This window comes from Symsagittifera roscoffensis, chromosome 1 (assembly GCF_963678635.1).
Source record: "Symsagittifera roscoffensis chromosome 1, txSymRosc1.1, whole genome shotgun sequence".
Classification (NCBI taxonomy): Eukaryota; Metazoa; Xenacoelomorpha; order Acoela; family Convolutidae; genus Symsagittifera; species Symsagittifera roscoffensis.
In genome coordinates this window covers 51052214-51077153 of record NC_087062.1, presented here as the reverse complement: position 1 = coordinate 51077153, position 24940 = coordinate 51052214, and the positions used below count along the sequence as shown (strand labels likewise).

The window sequence follows — 24940 nt, the reverse complement described above, 5'->3', positions numbered from 1 at the left end:
TCGTTCCAAATTGGTTAAAGGAAGCTTATTTGCCATAATTGATTTGTTATTAGGTGCGATTTCTATCACTTAGTACTTTATATGGCGTGTGGGATAAAAAAAATCGCTTAACATTTGATTTTTTCATGTAATTACTGCTCCATCTTTTGTATTGTCGAATGCGGACTTCACTATCTCGCCATGTTTAAGCTTTTTCAACGTATAATTGTTACATGTTTAACAAAAGAATTTTTGCACGTCTAAGCTATATCGTATATTGCAATGGTTAAGGTTTTTTTCGACTTTCCAGTTCAAACTTAGTGTTTATTTCATCCAGTTCAAAATAAGCAACCCAATAGTGGAATTTCTCCAGGGTTTTCCCTGGTTTTGCGATTCTGGCCTACATATATGAAAAACCAAGCCCTTTTAGTATACGAGATACGGCAATTTTCGAGATTTTTCAAAAATTAAAATATAATAATTTAAAAAATTTCTCAATTTTTGAAATTTTCACCCTGTAGTTGGGTGCTGTTAGGGTACTCTCAGGGATTGCAAATCTTGCCTCCAAATCTCACTTCTCAAATCGTTGAAGTTTTCAAGATATGACGTTTTATTATGATTTTTCTAAATTTTTCAAGAAAACCTATAATTTAAAAAAATTCCAAAACTTTGAAGATCTCAATCCGGTTGGTGGAAATCATCAGTGTATCCTCAGGGATTGTGAATGTTGGCTCCAAATATGACTGCTCAAATCCTTGTAGTTTTCGACATATGACGTTTTTTATGATTTTTAAAAAATTTTCAAAAAACTTAGCTTTTAAAAAATTCCAAACTTTGAAGATCTCAATCCTGTTGTTTGAAATTGTGAGGGAACTCTCAGGGGTTGCAAATCTTGCCCACAAATCTTACTTTCAAATCGTTGTAGTTTTCGAGATATGACGTTTTTTTTATGATTTTTTCAAAATTTTTCACAGAACTTGGATATTTAAAAATTTCACGAAATTTGAACTTCCCATTTCCTTAGTGAGTTCTCTCAGGAGTGTAGAGCTTTTCCTCCAAATATGACTGCTCAAAACCTTGTTGTTTTCCAGATTTGACGTTTCTTGTGATTTTTTCAAAAAGTTTTCATGAAAATAAAATAAAATGTTTTTTTTTTTAATTTGAAATTCTCAACCCTGCAGTTGTTTGCTGTCAGAGTATTGTCAAAGATTGCGAATAATGCCTTCAAATAAGACTACTCAAATCTTGATAGTTTTCGATATGTGACATTTTTTCTGGTTTCGAAAAAAGTACCTTTTTGTAGAAAACTTAAGTTTGAAGTTTCTCAAAATTTAAATTTCCCAACGTTGTAGTTGAGTACTGTAACAGTACTCTCAGGAGTTGCATACTTGCGTCCAAATGCGACTGCTCAATTGCTTTTGGTTTCCCAGATGTGACGTTTCTTAGTTCTTTTTAAATTTTTTCAAAGAACTATAAAACTTCAAAAAAATTTGTGGTTCTTCAAAATTACGCACCCTGTAATTGGGATGTTTCTTTCCAATATATGCAGTTTTGTATGAGTTGTTAAAAATTTGGAGTAACGGAGGTGCGTTAGTCGCTGGTATATTTTAAAAGCAGTCAGATCATTCTTTGGCTTTGAACTCGCTTGTTATCTTAAAAACAAGACTCCCCGTATCAAAGCAAATCCTGAATGTTCTGACTCACATTTTACGGCCCGATGAACAATTTTTCGAATAAAATTTTGGAAATGCACGAAGGGATGAAAAATAAGTTTGATAGTTTTTTTTGCCATTTTTTTCTCAATGACTATATTTTATACAAATAGATGTCCATTATTCACTTTGTTTAGTATCGGCCGTCAAAAAAGTTAAAAGTTTGATCGGTGATATCTATAGTTTTGAATTGTTCCGGCGTTTTCGCTGATAATTTGGCGATTGTTGATGCAGTTGTTGATTGCAATTATGCAGTGAAGCCTTGCTTAATGATCTCTTATCATTTGTTGGCTGTTAATTAGTGATCGGTGTCAAGCATGTCATTCAATATGCGATTGAGTTTTGCGTGGTGTTTTGTCGCTTGCCGTGGTTTGCTGGTATTAATGTTTTATATTGAGGCCATAAAGATTGGTTCGATTAAACAATCGTGTTGCTTAATCTTGGTATTCGTGATTTTATGACTTGCACTAAGTCAATAAATATCTCTTTAAGTGAGACGTGACGGTCAGGGTTGATTAGTTGTTTGAAACAAGAATGAAACTTAAAAACACGTTTTTCCGCCTTTTGCATGCACTTTGGTTAGAGAGAGGAACACAGGTGAATTCCCATAGGTTCCAATATTCATAGGTTCCAAAATAAAAAATCAGTCGCATAAGTTCCAAAGTTTATCTTCTTGAATTCTGACTGGTTGAAATTTGAGCCAACGAATTTATGGATTGATTGTTTACTATTCAACCAGCATAAACTCAAGCTGCAGAATAGTGACCGCCGCAGCCGCGCCAACGTGTTGCGAGCTTGCCACCAAAGGGTAGGACTCTATCTGAAATTTAGAGCCGGTTATCGCCGCAAAGCGGTGACGCGCGCATAGCGCGCCCACCGGCGACCTTAAACCGAGACTCGGCTAATTTAGTCTTTTGACCAATTGAAAAGATTTGGAACTTATGCGACTGCTTTTTTATTTTGGAACCTATGGGATTGATTTTTTATTTTGGAACCTATGGGACTGATTTTTTATTTTGGAACCTATGAATACGCACCGTAACACAAAGTTCTTTTTAGGCTTGATCTAAGTTTCAATCAAATGAGATTATAGCGAGAGAAGAAAAATCCGTTTAGTTTATTTTCCTTAAATGATTGAATATCTGATTGAAGAAACATTTTTTGACAGATGCCTCGCTTCAATTTGGTAACAATATAATATCTATAAAGTTTAAGCTGTATACTCTTATGTGCTGTGTTTCAAGAACCTTTTATATACTCTTGGACCTTTTCTTGTTCTTTCTTAATGGGATTAGGATGTAATCGAATTGTGGTCAATATTTTGTCTCTTTTCCTTTCTTTTTGCTGTATTTTCCTTATTCCCTTTCACATACACTCAGAAAATTACTTGTATCTTGTGTTGTATATACCGCGGTACAAGGTTCGGCTAGCTACGCATGATCGAAATGTGCTGTTGTGGGGTAGATTGTATCAATCTGGGCTTTAATTGAGCAAACTCCCCCGTTTCTTTTAGCCAGGTGCATTTTCCAAGTTGCAGTGATTGAGCTGGCAGTCGAGTGAAACAGTTCTCTGTTTATTTTCCACATTGCTCAATGTTTCGTATACATCTACAATTATTATGTAATTTAGCATTTGCAAATTGCACGTGTAGAGTTTTAGAAAGCGCACTGAGTTTGATCATGCGCCGTCACTTGATTGTGTTGAATCAGACCAAATTACCCTAGGGGTTTTCGTGGCTTCACTGAATTATGTTTTTTTTGGTTTCGATGTAGCTCTAACTTTAGAGTTGTGTGATGTGAAATGAATGTCCGTTCATTCTTTGCTGATCGAGTTTGATCTGTGCTGTGCTATCTTGGGGGCTTTGTTCTTGCTTAAACACTGTCCAAATGAGCACTGTCAATTTGAATTGCAGTGATTTTATCCGCGTAAGTTGTGCTTTTGAGATTTTTGCTGCCAAGCATCTGTAGCTCATCACAACCTCACATAGCTGGAGTTTTTTTTATAGTTCTCTCCAACCAGAAGCTTTGCCGCTCGAATTGGTTCTCTCGGTTCTCTACATTCTGAAAAACCTGGCCATAGAAAGGGCGTTTTCCACCTCATCCAAACCTACCTCTTGATCGTGCATTACAGAGAGGAGGTCTCGACAACACCACGAAGACACTATCAGTGGAAAAGTTGGTTCCCCTTCTGCGTACGTTTTGGCGCTTGAGGTCCTGGAGAACTACAGTGATATATAAGACGAAACGACCTTACCATGATCAGATATAAACGAAAAAGAACATTCTCTAATCAACACTGGTCTCGAACATAATCAAGCCCTCCAATTCAATCTAAAACTCAAAACAGAACGCTACAGCTACAACAGCAGCTACAACAACAACTCATCACAATCCACATAGCTGGAGTTTTTTTATAGTTCTCTCCAACCAGAAGCTTTGCGCTCGAATTGGTTCTCTCGGTTCTCTACATTCTTAAGAAGCTGGCCATAGAAAAGGCATTTTTCGCCTCGTCCAAAACCACCTCTTGATTGTACTTTACATAGAGCAGGTCTCGACAACAGCACGAAGACACTATCAGTGGAAAAGTTGATTCCCCTTCTGCGTACGTTTTGGCGCTTGAGGTCCTGGAGAACTACAGTGATATATTAGACGAAACGACCTTACCATGATCAGATATAAATGAAAAAGAACATTCTCTAATCAATACTTGTCTCGATTATAATTCAGCCCTCCAATTCATTCTAAAACTCAAAACAGAACGCTACAGCTACAACAACAATTCATCACAACCTCACATAGCTGGAGGTTTTTATAGTTCTTTCCAACCAGAAGCTTTGCGCTCGATTTAGTTCTCTCGGTTCTCTACATTCTGAAAAACCTGGCCATAGAAAGGGCATTTTTCACCTCATCCAAACCTACCTCTTGATCGTGCTATACAGAGAGGAGGTCTCGCCAACAGCACGAAGACACTATCAGTGGAAAAGTTGATTCCCCTAACAGAACGCTACAGCTATAACAACAGCAGCAGTATTATTTCGGTTTTGCTTATGTGGTTTTTATTGTTCCGACTTTCGTAACGAAAGTAACGGAATATTTGTGCTCGGGGTGGGTTTTTTTCTTCAGACAAATTTTGACTTTTTAACTAGCCTTTTTTGATGGAATTTTCTTTATGTCATTCGAAAGGTAATGTTGTCCTGAGCTTAAATTTGAAACGTTTTTTTACCTGTGATTATTTTTCGTTAAGTTATGGGGGTTCAAAGATTGTAATTTTGGCCAATTTGGGGCAATTAACGCGCGATATATTTCGCGCGCGCTTTTAACGCGTAAGCGGATATCTAATCGTCTCAGAAATGTTCCAAATTGGTTGACAGAAGCTTATTTGACATAATTGATTTGTTAAAAGGAGCAAATTCTATCCTTTTGTGGTTTATATGGCGTGTGGGGGATGATTTTCACAAAAAATGGCATTTTATTTTATTACATTCAGTTTTTTTATGTTATTACTGCTCCATAGACCTTAAGGCTCTTTTTCCTTCCCCCCCCCACCTGCAATTTTTTATATTTGAAGTTACTGTTCACTTTGTCCGATTGTCGTGGAAATTGACATGCAGACTGATTATGCCATGACAAACATATTTTGTCTTCATAATTCACCTTGTAAAACCACTCGTTAGACCATAAAATTCAGGTTGGAAAAGGAAAAAGAGCCGACCTTAAAAGGCAGTCGGAACATTCAAGGCTTCGCTCTGATAAGAGCAGTCTTGTTTGTTCTGTTTGAAGCTACGCTAGTCTGATAATCGAGTGCTGCTATTTTTGAACATATCAGATTCATACAGCAGACTATAAAGAGAAGCCTTTTTCCTTTCGGGTTTCTTCCTCTTTTGTCATTTTATATCCCAGTTAACACTGAAAAGCAATCAGCACCTTCCCTATTCTATTTGAAAGAAGGAAATTCAGCAAAAGGCTGTCAAAGGATTATTTAATGGGCTCATTTTTACTGATTGAAAGAAATATGCTCAAATGCCGCTCCAACATGGAAATTTTGGAGTTTAGTCTATCTTTCGATTATCTGGAGCTTAATTTTTTATACTTGGAAAAGAATAAATGGTGGATCTACTTAACAATCCCCCCCCCCCCCCCCTATTGTACCTACTAAAGAATCCCCCCTTTCAAGAAAGGGGGGTGAGATTGAGATTGTTAAGTTGATCCTTGGGGACCTTCTTAACAATCTCCCCCCCCCCCCCCCCCTATTGTACCTACAAAAGAATCCCCCCTTTCTTGAAAGAGGGGGGGGGGATTGTTAAGTAGATCCTAAATGGTTTGTAAAGAGGCTTCAAAACTTCGCCATGTACATAGTCAAATGAAATTCCTTTTCATTAGAATTTTTCCCGCTGAGTTTGATTGCCTTGTGTCAAATCGAGTGAGCAGAGAATAAGGATTAGAGTTGGATTTGAATTGAATGTCGTCTTAAGTGTACGTTACGTGTGTTGTAAAATTGTAAAGCGTAGTTTATTGCTATGAGAGCTGCCGGAGATGTTGTTCATTTCCCGGTTGTTAAGTGGAATAGAAAAGGACAACAAACGTAACCCGCTAACCCGATTCCACTGGTAGTTATTTAAACTAGAGGCAAACAAACAATACGACCACTTCTGCTGACATTATGAAAGCGTTTAGAGAAATTTTTACGGTGTTCAATATCTGAGGAAAAGTACACCTGGAATTTCTACATTTTTGACTCCAGGTTTTCAAAAAGATTGATAAGTTGCCTCTACGGTTCTAAAAAATCTGATTGAAAAGTAATTTCAAATTGGTATCGACTTGGCTAAAAGCTTAATTAATCAAAGCCTTAAATAAAAAAAAAATCTCTCAGACATTTTCTATCTATGTGGTTTCTATCTATGAATTATCAGCTTATCGGCTAAGGAGGTTTTCCTCCACAATTTAAGACTGTTTGCCATTTTTTCACTTTCCCAATCTGAGTATGGCCTCCAGTGCAATCTCACGTCAAATGAGATAGGTACTTCCATGCCTATTTTGTAAAACCGTTCTTGCTCAGGTGGCGTTTAGTGGTGGCAATTTTAGTAGATACCATAGGAGTGGCGATTGTTATGTAGATCCTAGCAATTTCAGAGTCTTTTGTTCAGTCTGAAAAAGAGTTGCCTTGAGCTCAAAATTAAAGAGATATTTAGCTAGGATTTTAATTTCGAATAGTTATGAAGTTTTGAATTTGGGACTACTTCGGCTAGTTTGGTGCTATCGAAGCCCGCTATTTGCCAGTTTCTATTGACGAAGAGCGTAAGAGGCAAAAAATTAGGCCCAGAAATCATTTTTGAAATAAATTGAGGCAAGCTTATTTGTCGATTAACATGGTACAATGTGCTGATTCGAGCTGTCTTGTCGTTGTTTTTACAAATAACAGGAAATCAAATGAGATTAAGGCTAGAGCAGAAAAATCGGTTTATTTTCTTTTACTCGAATGAAAATCTTAATCAAGTAACATTTTTGACAGACGCCTCGATTCAATTTGGTAATAATATAAAATCTATAATATTTAAGCTGTATACTCTTGTGTGCAGTGTTTAAAGAACATTTGGATCAATTGAGCAATCTCCCCCCCCCCCCCCATTTATTGACCAATTGAGCTATCTCCTCCGCCTCCCCAACCAAAAACTAAGACACTACAAAAAGACGCCAAACAAACGCAATTAGATGGTTGATTTGTTCATGGCACGCAATCAATTGACCGGCTGAAGTTAATTTTATATGGGTATCGTTAAAAGTTCAAAATTTTTGTTTGGGCGACTCTAGCCTCTCATTGAGGAAAACGAGTTATCAGGCTTGGTGCTCCGAACTTGTATCTGAATACCAAAAACAGTTCTCTTCGGCACCTTACTATTCTACACAATAGCTTTTTTTACCATTTAGGACAGAAAAAAGTCGCTTTATGTGCCTCAGTTTTATTGATTCTGTTTTCACTCTGAATGTAGTTTTTGAGCTTTGATATTGCAAAAATTGGCGTTCCATATTCGTTGGAGAATCTCGTTCATGCTTTCATATCATTCAAACTATTTTCAAGTGGAAGTGGTTCTAAACATGTCTGAAGTACCTATTGAGCTATCTCTCCCCCCTCCCATGCGAGAATGGGGGGGGGGGGGGGGAGATTGCTCAATTGATCCGAACATTTTATATCCCCTTGGGTCTTTTGTTGTTCTACCTTAATGGGACTAGATTGTAATCGAATTGTAGTCGACATTTTGTCGCTTTTCATTTCTTTTTGCTGTATTTTCCTTTTTCCCGGTGGCCAGTCAGTAAGCAGAATGGTCTAAGAGCAGAATGGGTCCAAGAGCAGAAAAACAAAAAAATATGAATTTTTACAGACTAATCGGTAAATTAAGTATAAGAATTGTCAAAATTATCAAAGAAACGAATATTTTATGCACAATTTGAGTAGCTTAATCAAGATTAAAAAAAAATATAATCAAAAAAATTAATGGAAGTATTCAATTTATGCATAACTTATTCATTTTCTTGGTATTTTTGACGATGCTAATAATTGTTTTATCAATTAGCCCGTATAAACCAATAAAAGTCAAAATTTTTCCGTTTTTCTGCTCTTGGACCCATTCTGCACTTGGACCATTCTGCTCATTGCTCCGCCTCCTAACCCACCCTGCATCATAGTATCATTTCAATTCAGAACAAAGATATCAACTTGACGAGCATTATTTTAAATTGATTCACAGACCAAATAGTGGCGCTTTAACTGAAACAAGGACATGACTGAATGTTGATTGACTATAGTAGAAATAGCACCCTTGCTTTGAGTTGAGCACGACTAACAGATAAGTGTAGAGGCAAACAGAAAGATGGCGATAGGTGTTTGCAGATCAAACCCAGGTCTAATTTGATTCAATTTGACAGTGTTCAAGCGAGAACAAAGCGCCCAAAATAGCACAGCACAGCACAGATCAAACCCGATCAGCAAAGAATGAACGGACCATTCATTTCACATCACACAACTCTAAAGCTAGAGCCATATCGAAATGAAAAGATTCATAATTCAGTGAAGCCACGAAAATCCCCAAGGTACTTTGGTCTGACTCAACACAATCGAGTGACGGTGCATGATCAAACTCAGTGCGGATTCTAACACTGTACACGTGCAAAATGAATAAGCTAATATGCATATTATTTGTAGATGGAGTGCGGTTCTAAATACTGCTACGTAACGGTGGCGTCCCTCATGCTTGAAGGACCGAATACTTGAAATTAATTTTAGCTTACTTTCAGCCAATCAGAATTGAGTATTCAAAATCTCACAGAAAATTGTGAAAATCTCGAAGTAAGAAAATAAATCCAGGCCATTAGTGTTAATACTGACCGATTAGATAATAAGCAGATGACTTTTCAAGACTGAAAAATTCTTAGGAGCTTGAACTCATTAATCTTGATTTTTATCTGAATAGTCTTGCGGTTGTAACCCGCAATTTGTAATTTTTTCATTTTTTTCCACTGATTTAAAACATTTTCTGTTAATATTGACTTCGATTTTGTGAGAAAGGCAGTTAACCAATAGGAACGCCTAGCGATTTTGATTGGTCGAAACTTTTCAAGCATTCCGTCCTTCAAGAAGCATGAGAACCCTCCCACTACGTAACCTTTGTAGATGTATATCAAACGGAGGCGGAGCAATAAGCAGAATGGTCCGAATGCAGAATGGGTCCAAGAGCAGAAAAACATAAAAATATTTTTTATTATTGGTTTATACGGATACGGTCTAATTGATAACACAATTATTAAAATTGTCAAAAATAGCAAGAAAATGAATAAATTATGCATAAATTGAATACTTCCATTAATTTTTTTGATTATATATTTTTTTAATCTTGATTAAGCTACTCAAATTGTGCATAAAATATTCGTTTCTTTGATAATTTTGACAATTCTTTTACTTAAATTACCGATTAGCTTGTGGAAATTAATGTTTTTGTGTTTTTCTGCTCTTGGACCCATTCTGCTTTTAGACCCTTCTGCTTATTGACTGGCCACCGGTGGGTTACAGTCATACATTTACTGTCTCATAGTAAAAATTGGGATCTTGTTAACTATTTCCGGTACTACTATGATAGAGTGGTCCCTCGAAAAAGCAACTATGATAGACAGGTCCCGCATGCATTTAGCACGTGATTATTTTGAAAACAATTTGTGTATAAATTATTCGTTTTAAAAATCTTGCAAAATATGTTCAGCCAGAAACTTTTCAGATTGAAAATTGTAATCACTCTTGTTTATATATTGAAATTTGCTCGTTTTACTTTATTTTACGGTTTAACGACCATATAATTGGGGTGACTTATTTGTCATCAAAACCCACTATTGGCGGTTTTTCAAATTTTCAACCTTAAAAAGGTGAGGGCGAGATTTTAAGAGGTAACAAAACATGAAATTCGTATGAAAATATACTGCGACATCTTTCTGAATGACAAAATTATAATGTTAAACGATTTGAGAGCTCTAGGTGTCTTATTCCCAAGGGACCTGGTTATTTTCAAGGGACCACTTTATCATAGTAGTACCCTATTTCCCCCCTTTTGGAACTTGTTAACTATCCCCCCCCCCCTATGCATGTATTATTTTTGACAACCATTTCTGTATAAAATATGCATTTCAAAATGTCAACAATTAAGTGGGTTTTTTCCTTTTCGCGCGTTCGTATTTGTAATACTCACTATTTATATAACACCCACGTAAAAATTTTTAACTATATATATTTTCTGAAAATTGTTTTAAGCTATTGAAAATGGGGGCGCCAAAGATGAATTTCTGAGAATCGAAATAGGGGGGGTGGGGAATAGTTTACAAGATCCTGTAAATTATTGTTCCGACATTTGGAGAGATGCGGAATCTTTAAGCTTCGGGTGGTTTCAATGTTCGGTCAAAATTCAACGACCGAAATAATAATTTTTAACAGTGATTTTTGATACCTTATTGAAGATATTGACTCACTGTGTTCAAAGTTAAAAGATGTTTTTACCTTCAATTTTTTTGTATAGTTCTGGGGGTTTGAAGTTTCTCAATTTGGCCACGCTCTGAACTAATTTCTGCGCTATGAAGATTTCATTTATGATGCTAAAAGCATAACGCGATTTGTTTGTGCATGGCGAATTATCCCGCACTGTAAAATGCTTCAAATTCAATTGATGCATGCTGATCGGTCGTTTTTACTACTCACGTTCGTACTACTCACGTTTTTACACTTTAAATTTGATTTTGTCAATAGTTCGTTGTTTTTTTAAAAAGTTTTTACCGACAATTAATCGATAATGGTTAAGTGGCAGTGGGCACATTCAGGGCTTTGTCCTGATATACGAGCAGATTGCTCGCTCTCCTGATGTTGAAAGATGTTTGTGACGGAATTTTGTGCTCGGTGTAGTTTTTTTTGTCTCGAGACAAATTTCGATTTTAACTAGCAATTTTGGACGGAATTAAAAAAAAAATTCGAAAAATATTGTTGTCTTATGCTCAAATATAACGAGTCTTTTTTTACCTTGAACAAATTTTTGTTAACTTTGGGGTTTCAAAGAATACCTATTTGGTACAATTAACGCGCGATATATTTCGCGCTATTAACGCGTAAGCTGAGATTTAATTCGTCTTAGAAATTGTTACAATTTGGTTAAAGGAAACCTTTTTATCACTTTGTAATTTATATGGCGTTTGTGGGGATGATTCTCACAAAATCTCAACCTAAATTATTTTTTTTCACATTTTTTTGTTTCATGTTTTTACTGCTCAATAGACAGTCGAACACTCAGGGCTTCGATTACTTCATAAAAGGCAGTCGAACACTCAGGTTTTTGCTCTGATTCGAGCAGTATTGTTGTTCCGACTTTCGATACGAAAGTAACGGAATATTTGTGCTCGGGGTGGGTTGTTCTTCGGAGCTTAAGTCTGAAAAGATATTACCCCTGTGATCTTTTTTCGTAAAATTATGGGGGTTTAAAGATTGCCAATTTGGGACAATTAACACGCGATATATTTCGCGCTATTAACGCGTAAGCGGAGATTTAATCCTTCCTAGAAGTCGTTCCAAATTGGTTGAAAGAAGCTTATTTGCCGTAATTGATTTGTTAAGAGAAGCGAAATCTATCCTTTTGAATTTTATATGGCGTGTGGGGGGATGATTCTATTAAAAAAAGTCTCCATTTTATTACTTTTTTTTAAATGTTATTGCTGCTCCATAGACCTTAAAAGGTTATCGGAACATTCAGGGCTCAGGGCTTCGCCCTGATACCAGCAGTCCCCTTCCGTTTTCGTATTCATTTTTGAATGTCAGCTGTAGTCCTTTGATGCCAATATGCTGAAGTTCATTTAAAAAATACATGCTCTATGCTTCGAACAATTGGTTGAAAAAATTGAGAGAATTTTATGTCCTTGCTTTTTCTTCGGTTTTTGGACTGATAAAAAGCAGCAGTACCGAAACTGGCGGGCGTTTTTGTTGCCAAAATTGAAGTTAAAATGCAAATATCTCATGTTGAGTGGGTGAAAACTTGCAGTGGTACGCGATCGATTCGAGTGTTGATAAATGGTTGCTGTAGTAAACATTCAACAACCACTTCAACCGATCTCAAGTATAGCTATTGAGCTTTATTGCAAGTATAATAATTTTAATCAAGTTAATTTTTTTTGAAGTCTGTTAAGTCACTGTATGATAGTTGCTTACGGCTGGAATTCGGAAGTAGGAACTGTTAAGACTAAGTGTATCTAATTCGAAATGGAGACTTTTTGTGAGTAGCCTATTGGGACATTTTGAAGAATGCTAGAAGCAGAGACATTAACATAAGGTGTTTCCTATGGCTCTATCCGTTGATTAATTGCTTCTATTGCATGTGAATTGCATGACGTGCTCTAAACATTACAATAAAATTGGAATGACGGACTACTAACACATTTTCAGATTAGGTATTCAACGTGTGTTGCTCTCTGTTAACCAAACAAATGCACTGTGCTAGAAACGAAACACGTACGATTAGCAGCCGAATGTCTGCTTGCATATCATCATGTTCATATTGGCTTGGATTAGACGAGGGATAAGGATGAGTCCCACTTTCCTCTTCATTCTCAAAGGTAGATTTTGCGGTAGATAGAAAGCAAATCTTGTATCACATCTATTGTTTATATTGGTTAGCGTTTTACCGCCTATTCTGCTTCGCTAAAACAAAACCGAAGGGAATAATGATGCTTGTTAATATCTTTCCGTTTTAAAAAAATCTATTTTGTGAAGCTGTTTTGCGGATATTGTTTGAAGCGTTTCATGCATGTAGTTTAGAAAACAAACGCGTAGCAAATAGCAGAGTCGACTGCACACTCAGTTTCGACGGTGAACTCGTCGGCATCTCGACATCACTCAGCCCATAGCAGCACTCTGACAAACGCGTCTTCGTTGCCCCCGATCGCCTCACATCATGTGCACAACCACATATATTTGCCATTGATTTGTTAATGGGAGCGAAGTTTATCACTTTGTATTTTTTATGGCGTTTGGGGGATGATTTTCATAAAAAGTTTCAAGTTGTAGAATTTTTTTTTTCATTTTTTCATATTACATTTAATTGTTTTGTTATTACTGCTCCATAAACTTTAAAAGGCAGTCGGAACATTCAGGGCTTCGCCCTGATACGAGCAGTCTTGTTGTTCCGACTTTCGTAACGGATGTAACAGAATGTTTGTGCTCGGGTGGGTCTTTTTCTTCAGACAATTTTCGACTTTTCAACTAGCCATTTTTGACGGAATTTTTAATATCATTCGAAAGCTATTGTTGTCGTGAGCTTCAATTTGAGAAGATACTTCACCTGTGATTGTTTTTTGTAAAGTTACGGGGTTTTAAAGATTGCCATTTTGGCCAATTCGGGACAATTAACGCGCGATATATTTCGCGTTATTAACGCGTAAGCGGAGATTTAATCCGTCTTAGAAATCGTCCCAAATTGGTTGAAAGAAGCTGGTTTACCATAATTGATTTGTTTTAAGGAGCAAAATTTATTCCTTCGTTTTTTATATGGCGTGTGGGGGGATGATTTTCATAAAAAGTTTCAAGTTTTAGAATTTTTTTTCGTTGTTTCATATTACATTTAATTTTTTTGTTATTACTGCTCCATAAACCTTAAAAGGCATCGAAACATTCAGGGCTTTGCCCTGATACGAGCAGTCTTGTTGTTCTGACTTTCGTAACGGATGTAACAGAATATTTGTGCTCGGGTGGGTTTTTTTTCTTCAGACAATGTTCGACTTTTTAACTAGCCATTTTTGACGGAATTTTTTAAATATAATTCTAAAGCTATCGTTATCTTGAGCTTCAATTCGAAAAGATATTTCACCTGTGATTGTTGTTCCGACATTTGGAGAGATGCGGAATCTTAAGCTTCGGGTGGTTTCAATGTTCGGTCAAAATTCAACGACCGAAATAATAATTTTTAACAGTGATTTTTGATACCTTATTGAAGATATCGACTCACTGTGTTCAAAGTTAAAAGAAGTTTTTACCTTAAATTTTTTTTGTATAGTTCTGGGGGTTTGAAGTTTCTTAATTTGGCCACGCTCTGAACTAATTTCTGCGCTATGAAGATTTCATTTATGATGCTAAAAGCATAACGCGATTTGTTTGTGCATGGCGAATTATCCCGCACTGTAAAATGCTCCAAATTCAATTGATGCATGCTGATTGGTCGTATTAATTCGTACTACTCACGTTCTTACACTTTAAATTTGATTTTGTCAATAGTTCGTTGTTTTTTTAAAAAATTTTTACCGACAATTAATCGATAATGGTTAAGTGGCAGTGGGCACATTCAGGGCTTTGTCCTGATATACGAGCAGATTGCTCGCTCTCCTGATTTTGAAAGATGTTTGTGACGGAATTTTTGTGCTCGGTGTAGTTTTTTTTGTCTCGAGACAAATTTCGATTTTAACTAGCAATTTTGGACGGAATTAAAAAAAAAATTCGAAAAATATTGTTGTCTTATGCTCAAATATAACGAGTCTTTTTTTACCTTGAACAAATTTTTGTTAACTTTGGGGTTTCAAAGAATGCCAATTTGGGACAATTAACGCGCGATATATTTTGCGCTATTAATGCGTAAGCTGAGATTTAATTCGTCTGAGAAATTGTTACAATTTGGTTAAAGGAAACTTTTTTCTCACTTTGTAATTTATATGGCGTTTGTGGGGATGATTCTCACAAAATCTCAACCTAAATTATTTTTTTTCACATTTTTTTGTTTCATGTTTTTACTGCTCAATAGACAGTCGAACACTCAGGGCTTCGATTACTTCATAAAAGGCAGTCGAACACTCAGGTTTTTGCTCTGATTCGAGCAGTATTGTTGTTCCGACTTTCGATACGAAAGTAACGGAATGTTTGTGCTCGGGGTGGGTTTGTTCTTCGGACAAGTTTCGACTTTTTAACTAGCCATTTTTGACGGAATTTTTTGATCATTCAAAAGCTATTGTTATTCTGAGCTTAAATCTGAAAAGATATTACCCCTGTGATCTTTTTTCGTAAAATTATGGGGGTTTAAAGATTTGGGACAATTAACACGCGATGTATTTCGCGCTATTAACGCGTAGGCGGAGATTTAATCCTTCCTAGAAGTCGTTCCAAATTGGTTGAAAGAAGCTTATTTGCCGTAATTGATTTGTTAAGAGAAGCGAAATCTATCCTTTTGAATTTTATATGGCGTGTGGGGGGATGATTTTCTCAAAAAAAGTCTCCATTTTATTACATTTATTTTAAAATGTTATTGCTGCTCCATAGACCTTAAAAGGTTATCGGAACATTCAGGGCTTCGCCCTGATACGAGCAGTCCCCTTCCGTTTTCGTATTCATTTTTGAATGTCAGCTGTAGTCCTTTGATGCCAATATGCTGAAGTTCATTTAAAAAATACATGCTCTATGCTTTGAACTATTGGTTGAAAAAATTGAGAGAATTTTATGTCCTTGCTTTTTCCTCGGTTTTTGGACTGATAAAAAGCAGCAGTACCGAAATTCGCGGGCGTTTTTGTTGCCAAAATTGAACTTAAAATGCAAATATCTCATGTTGAGTGGGTTACAACTTGCAGTGGTACGCGATCGATTCGAGTGTTGATAAATAGTTGCTGTAGTAAACATTCAACAACCACTTGAACCGATCTCAAGTATAGCTATTGAGCTTTATTGTAAGTATATTAATTTTAATCAAGTTAATTCTTTTTGAAGTCTGTAAAGTCACTGTATGATAGTTGCTTACGGCTGGAAATCGGAAGTAGGAACTGTTAAAACTAAGTGTATCTAATTCGAAATGGAGACTTTTTGTGAGTAGCCTATTGGGACATTTTGAAGAATGCTAGAAGCAGAGACATTAACATAAGGTGTTTCCTATGGCTCTATCCGTTGATTAATTGCTTCTATTGCATGTGAATTGCATGACGTGCTCTAAACATTACAATAAAATTGGAATGACGGCCTACTAACACATTTTCAGATTAGGTATTCAACGTGTGTTGCTCTCTGTTAACCAAACAAATGCACTGTGCTAGAAACGAAACACGTACGATAAGCAGCCGAATGTCTGCTTGCATATCATCATGTTCATATTGGCTTGGATTAGACGAGGGATAAGGATGAGTCCCACTTTCCTCTTCATTCTCAAAGGTAGATTTTGCGGTAGATAGAAAGCAAATCTTATATCACATCTATTGTTTATATTGGTTAGCGTTTTACCGCCTATTCTGCTTCGCTAAAACAAAACCGAAGGGAATAATGATGCTTGTTAATATCCTTCCGTTTCAAAAAAATCTATTTTGTGAAGCTGTTTTGCGGATATTGTTTGAAGCGTTCCATGCATGTAGTTTAGAAAACAAACGCGTAGCAAATAGCAGAGTCGACTGCACACTCAATAGTTTCGACGGTGAACTCTTCGGCATCTCGACATCACTCAGCCCATAGCAGCACTCTGACAAACGCGTCTTCGTTGCCCCCGATCGCCTCACATCATGTGCACAACCACATATATTTGCCATTGATTTGTTAATGGGAGCGAAGTTTATCACTTTGTATTTTTTATGGCGTTTGGGGGATGATTTTCATAAAAAGTTTCAAGTTGTAGAATTTTTTTTTTCATTTTTTCATATTACATTTAATTGTTTTGTTATTACTGCTCCATAAACTTTAAAAGGCAGTCGGAACATTCAGGGCTTCGCCCTGATACGAGCAGTCTTGTTGTTCCGACTTTCGTAACGGATGTAACAGAATGTTTGTGCTCGGGTGGGTCTTTTTCTTCAGACAATTTTCGACTTTTCAACTAGCCATTTTTGACGGAATTTTTAATATCATTCGAAAGCTATTGTTGTCGTGAGCTTCAATTTGAAAAGATACTTCACCTGTGATCGTTTTTCGTAAAGTTACGGGGTTTTAAAGATTGCCATTTTGTCAATTTGGGACAATTAACGCGCGATATATTTCGCGTTATTAACGCGTAAGCGGAGATTTAATCCGTCTTAGAAATCGTCCCAAATTGGTTGAAAGAAACTGGTTTACCATAATTGATTTGTTTTAAGGAGCAAAATTTATTCCTTTGTTTTTATATGGCGTGTGGGGGGATGATTTTTATGAAAAGTTTCAAGTTTTAGAATTTTTTTTCGTTGTTTCATATTACATTTAATTTTTTCGTTATTACTGCTCCATAAACCTTAAAAGGCATTCGAAACATTCAGGGCTTTGCCCTGATACGAGCAGTCTTGTTGTTCTGACTTTCGTAACGGATGTAACAGAATATTTGTGCTCGGGTGGGTTTTTTTTCTTCAGACAATGTTCGACTTTTTAACTAGCCATTTTTGACGGAATTTTTAAAATATCATTCTAAAGCTATCGTTATCTTGAGCTTCAATTCGAAAAGATATTTCACCTGTGATCTTTTTTTGTAAAGTTACGGGGTTTTAAAGATTGCCATTTTGGCCAATTTGGGACAATTAACGCGCGATATATTTCGCGCTACTAACGCGTAAGCGGAGATTTAATCCGTCTTAGAAATCGTTCCAAATTGGTTGAAAGAAACTTATTTGCCATAATTGATTTGTTATAAGGAGCGAAATTTATTCTTTTGTACTTTATATGGCGTATGGGGTGTTCGTTGTTTTTTTTACATTTAAATTTTTCATGTTATTACTGCTCCATAGACCTAAAAAGACAGTCGAAACATTGAAGACTTCGCTCTGATACGAGCAGTCTTGTTCTGTTTTCGTATTCGTTTTTGAATGTCGGCTGTAGTCCTTTAATGCCAATATGCTGACTTTCTTTTATAAAAATACATGCTCTATGCTTTGAACGATTAGTTGAGAAAATTGAGAGAATTTTATGTTCTTGCTTTTTCCTCGACTTTTGGACTGATAAATAGCAGCATTTCCGAAATTGGCGGGCGTTTTTGTTGCCAAAATTGAACTTAAAATGCAAATTTTTCATGTTGAGTGGGTTAAAACTTGCAGTGGTACGCTATCGATTCGAGTGTTGATAAATGGTTGCTGTCGTGAACATTCAACAACCACTGGAACCAATCTCAAGTAATAGCTATTGAGCGTTATTGTTGGTTTATTAAATTTAATCAATGAACTGTTAAAACCAAGTGTATCTAATCCGAAATGGAGACTATTTGTGAGTAGCCTATGGGGACATTTTGAAGAATGCTAGAAACAGAGACATTAACATAAGGTCTTTCCTATGGCTCTATCTGTTGAATAATTGCTTCTATTGCATGTGAATTGCATGACGTGCTCTAAATATTACCATAAAATTGGAATGACGGCCTACTAACACATTTTCAGATTAAGTATTCACCGTGTGTTGCTCTCTGTTAACCAAACAAATGCACTGTACTGGAAACGAAACACGTTCGATTAGCAGCCAAATATCTGCTTTCATTACATCATCTTTATATTGGCTGGGGTTAGACGAGGGATAAGGATAAGTCCCACTTTCATCTTAATTCTCAAAGGTAGATTTTGCGGTAGGTAGAAAGCAAATCACATATCACATCTATTGTTTATATTGGTTGGTGTTTGTACCGCCTATTCTGCTTAGCTAAAACAAAATCGAAGGGAATAATGATGCTTGAAATTTTTTTTGTGTTTCAAAAAATCTATTTTGTGAAGTTGTCTTGCGGATAATGTTTGAAGCGTTTCATGCATGTAATTTAGGAAACAAACGCGTAGCAAATAGCCGAGTCGGCTGCACACTCAATAGTTTCGACGGTGAACTCGACGGCATATCGAGATCACTCAGCCCATAGCAGCACTCTGAAGAACGCGTCCTGGTTGCAGCCGATCGCCTCAAATCATGTGCAAAGCCGCATACATATGTGGGCTCTCCTCCCCCTCCTCAGATGATACAGCAGCAGCACACCCTGTCAACTGCACCAGCTGAACGTTTGAGGAGCTCAGAATCTCAAGCACAGAAGGCGGCACTGAAAGGAGGCGCCAATAGCTTCTCGGCCAGGCAAAACCATCAGCAGATGGCCAACATTCCAGCAGGGGGTTCACAGACACTAGATACTTAACACAAGCAGACAAGTAGTGGCCCAGAATCACTGCATAACCTCGAGTGCTGCTGCAGTTACTATGGCGTCCGCCGGTGGTCACGAAGGCTCAATTGCACAGACAACATCTCCAGAATTCTCTACAGTAAATCAAGGTCGACCATTGTCACCCGTGTCGCCCTACAATGCCAATGCGAGATGAACTGCACAATAGAAGAACTAATAGAGCCAGACATTTACTGATAAGTTTAAATGCGATGTTCGCAGTTGCAAAGACATTGCAAGGAAAAGAGAAAAAGCTACTCGTGTCAGTGCCTTGTTACCAACAATGCAAAATACCCGAACCACTTAGTGCTTCAAACTGGTTCAAGAGTAGACTGAAAGTGAAACCTTGAGTAATTTATGTTCAAGTTATACCTCCAGACAGATTTCGATTTCAACTAGCAGCTTTAGAGAGAATTTTTGAGAGAATTGGATAAAGTATTGTTGTCTTATGCTCAAATATAACGAGTCTTTTTTACCTGGAACAAATTTTTGTTAACTTTTGGGGTTCAAAGAATGCCAACTTGGGACAATTGACGCGCGATATATTTCGCGCTATTAACGCGTAAGCGGAGATTTAGTTCGTCTTAGAAATTGCTGCAAATTGGTTGAAGGAAGCCTATTTGCCAAATTGATTTGTTAATGAGATCGAAGTTTATCACTTTGTATTTTATATGGCGTTTGGGGGGATGATTTTCATAAAACGTTTCAAGTTATAGATTTTTTTTTTCATTTTTTCATATTACATTCAATTTTGTTGCTATTACTGCTCCATAAACCTTAAAAGGCAGTCGGAATTTTCAGGGCTTCGCCCTGATACGAGCAGTCTTGTTGTTCCGACTTTCGTAACGGATGTAACATAATATTTAGGCTCGGTGTGGGTTTTTTTCTTCAGACAATTTTCGACTTTTTAACTAGCCATTTTTGACTGATTTTTTAATATCATTCGAAAACTATTGTTGTCTTAAGCTTAAATTGGAAAAGATATTTCACTTGTGATTGTTTTTCGTAAAGTTATGGGGTTTTAAAGATTGCCATTTTGACGCGTATGCGGAGATTTCATCCGTCCTAGAACTCGTTCCAAATTGGTTGAAAGAAGCTTGTTTGCCATACTTGGATTGTTATAAGGAGTGAATATTATCTTCTTTGTACTTTATATGTTGTGTGGGAAGATGATTTTCATAAAAGTTTTCAAGTTTTAGAAAAACTTTTTTTTTCGTTTTTTCATTTTACATTTATTTTTTTTTGTTTTCACTGCTCCATAAACCTTAAAAGGCAGTCGGAACTCTCAGGGCTTGGCCCTGATACGAACAGTCTTGTTGATCCGATTTTTGTAACGAATGTAACGGAATATTTGTGCTCGGGTGGGTTTTTTTTTCTTCAGACAAATTTCGACTTTTTAACTAGCCATTTTTGACGTAATTTTTTATATCGTTCGAAAGGTATTGTTGTCTTGAGCTCAAATTTGAAAAGATATTCCACCTGTGATCATTTTTCGTAAAGTTATGGGGTGTTAAAGGTTGCCATTTTGGCTAATTTGTGACAATTAACGCGCTATTTATTTTCCGCTATTAACGCGTAAGCAGTGATTTAATCCGTCTTAGAAATTGTTCCAAATTGGTTGAAAGAAGCTTAATTGCCGTAATTGATTTGTTAAAAGAAGCAAAATCTATCCTTTTGAACTTTATATGGCGTGTGGTGGTTGATTTTCACAAAAAAGTCTCAAACTTAAGAGAGAAAAATGTTCTTAACAATTTATTACATTTAATTTTTTTTGTTATTGCCGCTCCATAGACCTTAAAAGGTAGTCGGAATCTTCAGGGCTTCACCCTGATACGAGCAGTATTATTCCGTTTTCGTATTCATTTTTGAATGTCGGCTGTAGTCCTTTAATACCAATATGCTGACGTTCTTTTAAAAAATACATGCTCTATGCTTTGAACGATTGGTTGAAAAAATTGAAAGAATTTTACGTCCTTGCTTTTTCCTCGGATTTTGGTTTGATAAAAAGCAGCAGTACCAAAATTGGTGGGCGTTTTTGTTTCCAAAGTTGAACTTAAAATGCAAATATCTCATGTTGAGTGGGTTAAAACGTGCAGTGGTACGCTATCGATTCGAGTGTTGATAAATGGTTGCTGTCGTAAACATTCAGCAACCACTGGAACCGATCTCAAGTATAGCTCTTGAGCTTTATTGTGGGTATATTAAATTTAATCAAGGAACTGTTAAAACTAAGTGTATCTGATCCGAAATGGAGACTATTTGTGAGAAGCCTATAGGGACATTTTGAAGAACGTTTGCTATGGGGACATTTGCTAGAAACAGAGACATTAACATAAGGTCTTTCCTATGCTCTATCCGTTGAATAATTGCTTCTTTTGCTTGTGAATTGCATGACGGCCTACTAAAACATTTTCAGATTAGGTATTCACCGTGTTGCTCTCTGTTAACCAAACAAATGCACTGTACTAAAAACGAAACACGTTCGATTAGCAGCCAAATGTCTGCTTTCATGTCATCATGTTCATATTGGCTTGGATAAGACGAGGGATTATGATAAGTCCCTTTTTCCGCTTAATTCTCAAAGGTAGATTTTGCGGTAGATAGAAAGCAAATCACATATCACATCTATTGTTTATATTGGTTGCCGTTTTTACCGCCTATTGTGCTTCGCTAAAACAAAACCCAAGGGAATAATGATGCTTGTTAATTTCTTTGTTTTTCAAAAAATCTATTTTGTGAAGCTGTTTTGCGGATAATGTTCGAAGCGTTTCATGCATGTATTTTAGGAAACAAACGCGTAGCAAATAGCCGAGTCGACTGCACACTCAATAGTTTCGACGGTGAACTCGACGGCATCTAGACATCACTCAGCCCATAGCAGCTTTCAGACGAATGCGTCTTCGTTGCCGCCGATCGCCTCACATCATGTGCACAACCACATACACAACTATGTGGGCTTTCCTCCCCCTCCTCAGATGATGCAGCAGCAGCACACCCTGTCAACTGCACCAGTAGAACGTTTGGGGAGCTCAGAATCTCATGCACAAAAGGCGGCACTGAAAGGAGGCGCCAATAGCTTCTCGGCCAGGCAAAACCATCAGCAGATGGCCAACATTCCAGCAGGGGGGTTCACAGACACTACATACACAACACATGCAGACAAGTAGTGGCCCAGAATCACTGCATAACCTCTAGTGCTGCTGCAATTACTATGGCGTGCGCCGGTGGTCACGAAGGCTCAATTGCCCAGACAACATCTCCAGAATTCTCTACAGTAAATCAAGGTCGACCATTGTCACCCGTGTCGCCCTACAATGCCAATGCGAGATGAACTGCACAATAGAAGAACTAATAGAGCCAGACATTTACTGATGAGTTTAAATGCGATGCTCGCAGTTGCAAAGACATTGCAAGGAAAAGAGAAAAAGCTACGCGTGTCAGTGCCTTCTTACCAACAATGCAAAATACCCGAACCACTTAGTGCTTCAAACTTGTTCAAGAGTAGACTGAAAGTGAAAAGTTAAGTAATTTATGTTCAAGTTATACCTCCAGACAGACTCGATTTCAACTAGCAGTTTTGGAGAGATTTTTTGGGAGAATTGGATAAAGTATTGCTGTCTTATGCTCAAATATAACGAGTCTTTTTTACATGGAACAAATTTTTGTTAACTTATGGGGTTCAAATAATGCCAATTTGGGACAATTGACGCGCGATATATTTCGCGCTTTTAACGCGTAAGCGGAGATTTAATTCGTCCTAGAAATATAAACCTTAAAAGGCAGTCGGAATATTCAGACCTTTGCCCTGATACGAGCAGTCTTGTTGTTCCGACTTTCGTAACGGATGTAACAGAATATTTAGGCTCGGGGTGGGTTTTTTTTCTTCAGACAATTTTCGACTTTTTAACTAGCCATTTTTGACTGATTTTTAAATATCATTCGAAAGCTTTTGTTGTCTTAAGCTTAAATTGGAAAAGATATTTCACTTAAGATTGTTTTTCGTAAAGTTATGGGGTTTTAAAGATTGCCATTTTGACGTGTATGCGGAGATTTCATCCGTCTTAGAAATCGTTCCAAATTAGTTGAAAGAAGCTTGTTTGCCATACTTGGATTGTTATAAGGAGCGAATATTATCTTCTTTGAACTTTATATGTTGTGTGGCGAGATGATTTTCATAAAAGTTTTCAAGTTTTAGAAAAACTTTTTTTTTCGTTTTTTCATTTTACATTTATTTTTTTTGTTTTCACTACTCCATAAACCTTAAAAGGCAGTCGGAACTTTCAGGGCTTGGCCCTGATACGAGCAGTCTTGTTGATCCGACTTTTGTAACGAATGTAACGGAATATTTGTGCTCGGGTGGGTTTTTTTTTCTTCAGACAAATTTCGACTTTTTAACTAGCCATTTTTGACGTAATTTTTTACATCGTTCGAAAGTTATTGTTGTCTTGAGCTCAAGTTTGAAAAGATATTCCACCTGTGATCGTTTTTCGTAAAGTAATGGAATGTTAAAGGTTGCCATTTTGGCTAATTTGTGACAATTAACGCGCTAATTATTTTCCGCTAATCTATCCTTTTGAACTTTATATGGCGTGTGGGGGGTGATTTTCACAAAAAAGTCTCAAACTTTAGAGAGAAAAATTTTCTTAACAATTTATTTCATTTAATTTTTATGTTATTGCCGCCCCATAGACCTTAGAAGGTGATCGGAACTTTCAGGGCTTCACCCTAATACGAGCAGTATTATTCCGTTTTCGTATTCATTTTTGAATGTCGGCTGTAGTCCTTTAATACCAATATGCTGACGTTCTTTTAAAAAATACATGCTCTCTGCTTTGAACGATTGGTTAAAAAAATTGAACGAATTTTACGTCCTTGCTTTTTCCTCGGTTTTTGGTTTGATAAAAAGCAGCAGTACCGAAATTGGTGGGCATTTTTGTTTCCAAAATTGAAGTTAAAATGCAAATATCTCATGTTGAGTGGGTTAAAACTTGCAGTGGTACGCTATCGATTCGAGTGTTGATAAATGGTTGCTGTCGTAAACATTCAACAACCACTGGACCCGATCTCAAGTATAGCTATTGAGCTTTATTGTGGGTATATTAAATTTAATCAAGGAACTGTTAAAACTAAGTGTATCTAATCCGAAATGGAGACTATTTGTGAGAAGCCTATAGGAATATTTTGAAGAACATTTGCTATGGGGACATTTGCTAGAAACAGAGACATTAACATAAGTTCTTTCCTATGCTCTATCCGTTGAATAATTGCTTCTTTTGCATGTGAATTGCATGACTTGCTCTAAATATTACCATAAAATTGGAATAACGGCCTACTAAAACATTTTCAGATTAGGTATTCACCGTGTGTTGCTCTCTGTTAACCAAACAAATGCACGGTACTAGAAACGAAACACCTTCGATTAGCAGCCAAATGTCTGCTTTCATGTCAGCATATTCACATTGGCTTGGATAAGACGAGGGATTTTGATAAGTCCCTTTCTCAATAATGATGCTTGTTAATTTCTTTGTTTTTCAAAAAATCTAATTTGTGAAGCTGTTTTGCGGATAATGTTCGAAGTGTTTCATGCATGTATTTTAGGAAACAAACGCGTAGCAAATAGCCGAGTCGACTGCACACTCAA

At 36.7% G+C, this 24940-nt stretch overlaps 1 protein-coding gene across 2 annotated transcripts in view; it reads left to right on the top strand.

Annotated features, from left to right (window-relative positions):
• LOC134845350 (uncharacterized) overlaps positions 1–24940 on the top strand; it is a 63708-nt gene that overhangs the window by 33624 nt on the left and 5144 nt on the right. The window contains exon 4 of one of the 2 annotated variants that reach the window (XM_063862315.1): positions 18917–18946. The exons of the other annotated variant lie outside the window; for it this stretch is intronic. Within the exon in view, the coding sequence (XP_063718385.1) occupies positions 18917–18931 (15 nt within the window). The 3' untranslated portion in view covers positions 18932–18946. Of the gene's footprint in view, positions 1–18916; positions 18947–24940 lie in introns of those variants that run through there. 2 annotated transcript variants of the gene reach the window in all.